General features: G+C 39.1%; 1 protein-coding gene across 1 annotated transcript; it reads right to left on the bottom strand.

Annotated features, from left to right (window-relative positions):
* Positions 1-289: 289 nt before the first annotated feature.
* cfl1l (cofilin 1 (non-muscle), like) lies at positions 290-2965 on the bottom strand. The gene is made up of 4 exons (XM_032541674.1): positions 2719-2965; positions 1420-1703; positions 1122-1198; positions 290-1018 (listed from the first exon to the last, which is right to left on the bottom strand). The coding sequence occupies exons 1-4, from the start codon at positions 2719-2721 to the stop codon at positions 897-899; spliced, it is 486 nt and encodes a 161-aa protein (XP_032397565.1). The 5' UTR covers positions 2722-2965; the 3' UTR covers positions 290-896.
* Positions 2966-3431: the final 466 nt, after the last annotated feature.

Genomic DNA, 3431 nt, shown 5'->3' with positions numbered 1-3431 from the left:
CCCCCCCACCACTCTGACACACACCCCTGCATCTGTTCCATATCAGTTGTACACACAGTACTGTTTTGTGGACATGGTACTACAGTGTTTGCATGTGCAAAAATACTGCATTATTAACTAGTATTGCTAACATGGCTAAAGCCCCCCCCCCCCAACTCACTTTTCTGACTCATAGCTGGAACGCAGCCAACTCGGGTGTGATGTCATTCCCAGTTCAGACCTCAAACTCAATGAAACACAGTACACATCCCAACCTCCCATTATAAATAGACGGCACACTGGCACAACTGGTTGCATCAAATTTATTTGACAATACTCACAGTGCAACAGCTGTATTTTAAGAGAAAACATGTTTTCTTGTAAAAGATACTCTTTTCTATATTAGGTGGTCAAAATGTAACAGTCTAGAAAAACAGATTGTCAAACCAACCTAGTCCTTTTGACCTAGTAAACTACAGTAGGGTATCCATTAGTATATTTTACAGCATATTGTTGTATACAGTAAAAATACACACGTAGAAGACAAATAGGGTATGTTGAATTATGCCGGGATTTAAACAGAAACATCAAATTACTGATGCGAGAGATATAAATGTTCCAATGGTCAAGTGACAGGCAATAGTATCATTAATGTTTGGATATGACAAAGAATTAATACATTTACATCTAAACAAGACTGATTTCATAGCTAAACAGGTGTGACTGGACAGTTTAGTAGAGTGCACACACACATCAGGGGTTTGTGTTACAGGAATCTAATCCCCATCCAGAGCCCAAACCTTCCCTTTAAGTTTTGTTGAACCAATCCAGAAAACAAAGTCGATCTGGAAACTTTGCCAATATCCCCTCTAATCCATTCAAATGTTAGCATGTCATGAAATAAATTTTTATCATTTTCAACCCCTCAGAGAGCAGCCCTCAAGTGATAGGACTTTTTTCCCACCTTTTTCAAGTTTTTCAGCAAAACACTCCCTGTTGTTTTCTCCAGGGTCATTAAGCTGCATGTCATGCTTGATACCTGTTGAAGACAAAAAGGGTTACTTATAGTGAGGGAACACCCATTTCCACATTGAATTGAACAAAAGCAGAAAAAAAATAAATAAAAAAATAACCAATCTTACCTACGAAGACTTTGGAAAGAGCCGATTTTGAGCTAGAGTATGTCATTCTAGCTTTGATTTGTGCGTTGTCAGGACACCTAATGGGAAAATAAATCATTATCCAAGTGTCCCACACAGGCCGTTTACTTCAACCCACAGGAGTATGCATCCTCAAATTAAGATTAGCTCTTAAATACATGTAAGGATATACCAAGAGTATATTGTTAGTCTTCCACAGTCTGCGGTTGACTTAAGGATGCAGGTGAAAACATTTAAAAAAAAAAGTAAATTTGGTTTTAAATCCAACACAATGACCTACCACGTCATAAAGACCAGTTCCTCTTTTTTTGATTCCTGGTTTACAAAGTGGCAGTCATACAGATAGTAGCGGCACTCGTTTTCAGGCAGCAGGCTCATGACGAACTTGAAGAAATCGTCAATGCCGTCCAGATCTTTCGCCCGGTAAAGTTTCTCCACTTGAATGTCGCCATCGATTTTTAAGATCACAAGTCTTATACGTTCCTTCTCGTCAGCATCAGTTTTCACTACTTTCATAAGATTGTAGATGTCCTTCACTTCGTCAGCGACTTTGACTCCAGACGTCTGTTTTGAGAAAACAAAACATTACATGCCATTATTTTGTACCAAAGAAAAAAAAAAAAAACAAACATTTGAAACCTGTTGTTGCATTCAAAATGCCTCTAATGTTCCACACATTTTAAGTTACACAATGCCTTTAAAGACAGATAAGAGCAACACAAAAACTAAAAAAAGTGATTCTGTATTTTAACTGACAATAGCCAGATATCTTAAATAGACGCAGTTGAATGAATTACATTCAACTAAATTGACAAAGCAGCTCGTTTAATCTTGGGATTAATTAGGTCCACAACCAAGTCTAATTTACCAGTTAAGTGCACACAGGCTTGTTAAATGGGTCGAATGGTAAAACACTGTCCCAGTACGAGCACTTTGGTGAGATTTGGGCTCTTATTTGAGCTGACTTTGTTCACTTGTGCTTTGGTTTTGAGACAGAAAGCAGAACTAAAAGATTAAGAAACAGGAAGTTCTGCAAAACTAGACTCCGGAGAGAAGTGTTGACGCTCTTAAAAAAGCAGTTCAGTGTGCATATTTTCTACCAGCTTTACAGTAACATGCCACGGGTGTAGCTTCTCTATGAAGTTTCAAGGCCTTGGCTCTGTCACATTCCAAACATTGTGGAACAAGTTAGCACAAGAAAGACCGCCCCAAGGGATTCTCTCAGAACAAGTTTGAAGCACGAACAAAGCTCCCTCCATTTTGGAGGCAAAACCACACCTTGAGCAAGCACTTTCAAACACTAAACTCTCTTTTCACTCGGCAAGCCATTTCCTCAAAGGAGAAAAAAAAAAAAAAATCAAATGAAAGGCAAACATACACTCTAGATAGAACAAGAACCAGTAAAAACAACCAGGCCTCACTGAGTTTACACAGCTTTTGTTAAAATGAGGATATGGCACTTCAAAGTTTCATCATCTCTACGTTACATGTCCTGTGGGGCTCACAAATCACAAAGAAGCAGTTGTTAACTGACACAGCGCAAGTCAATCCAGCCAAATTCTTTGTGAAAGCTACTCACCATTTTGCTTCTGATGTGTGAAGGCAGCAGAGAAAAAATGGCAGCAGCAGTCAAAATGCTGTAGGGTCATAAGGAAGGAAAAGCAGGTTGACTCATAGAGGAGGAGCCGGGGTAAATGAGCACACCTCCAAAAGTAGCCCCACCCTCTTCTTCCCAGGTGTGACACAGCTTTAGATGCAACCTCGGCATTTCCATTTATTCACATTACAATTTAAGCTGAAACCTGAACCTGACCCCTGATCACAATGGATTTATGTGCTTCATTGTCTGGAACCATACAGACATTTTTGTCAATCTTTCCATCAGCAGGTTTGGTAGAGGTAGAGATCTATCTTTTTAGGTAAAACCCCAGGTGAGCTTGAGCCAGTCATCAATGGGAGCGGCACATAACCCTTATATGGAGAAAAAACCTGTTCACACATTTAAGTCCTCTGTTGTCGAGATGCAGTTCAGTGGCCATATAAGGTAAAAGATAATACGAATGCACAATTTTGTCAAAAGCATTCATCCATCTACCTGCGAAAAATAAGATGTTACACCATCAGATTCCAACAGTCAATAGTTAGATGTACAAAAACATGATTGGTTTCAATCCACTCCTACACCGAGCTAAGCAAACATTACACATAGATACCACCTGACAGGAGCAATCTGGACAATGTGAAGTTCAACAGTACATTTCATTTGTCAGCTTAGTTTTTTTTTAAAGTTTT

Source organism: Etheostoma spectabile, chromosome 17 (assembly GCF_008692095.1).
Source record: "Etheostoma spectabile isolate EspeVRDwgs_2016 chromosome 17, UIUC_Espe_1.0, whole genome shotgun sequence".
NCBI classification, from domain to species: Eukaryota; Metazoa; Chordata; class Actinopteri; order Perciformes; family Percidae; genus Etheostoma; species Etheostoma spectabile.
The sequence above is the reverse complement of the archived record's forward strand: the minus strand, read 5'-3'. Positions and strand labels throughout refer to the sequence as shown.

What these genes read in the sequence shown, in the direction of transcription:
- cfl1l (XM_032541674.1), bottom strand. An exon ending in GAACTGGTCTTTATGACGTG is followed by an intron (nt 1,199 to 1,419) that starts GTAGGTCATTGT and finishes TTTTCCCATTAG; the next exon opens with GTGTCCTGACAACGCACAAA. An exon ending in TCTTTCCAAAGTCTTCGTAG is followed by an intron (nt 1,019 to 1,121) that starts GTAAGATTGGTT and finishes TGTCTTCAACAG; the next exon opens with GTATCAAGCATGACATGCAG.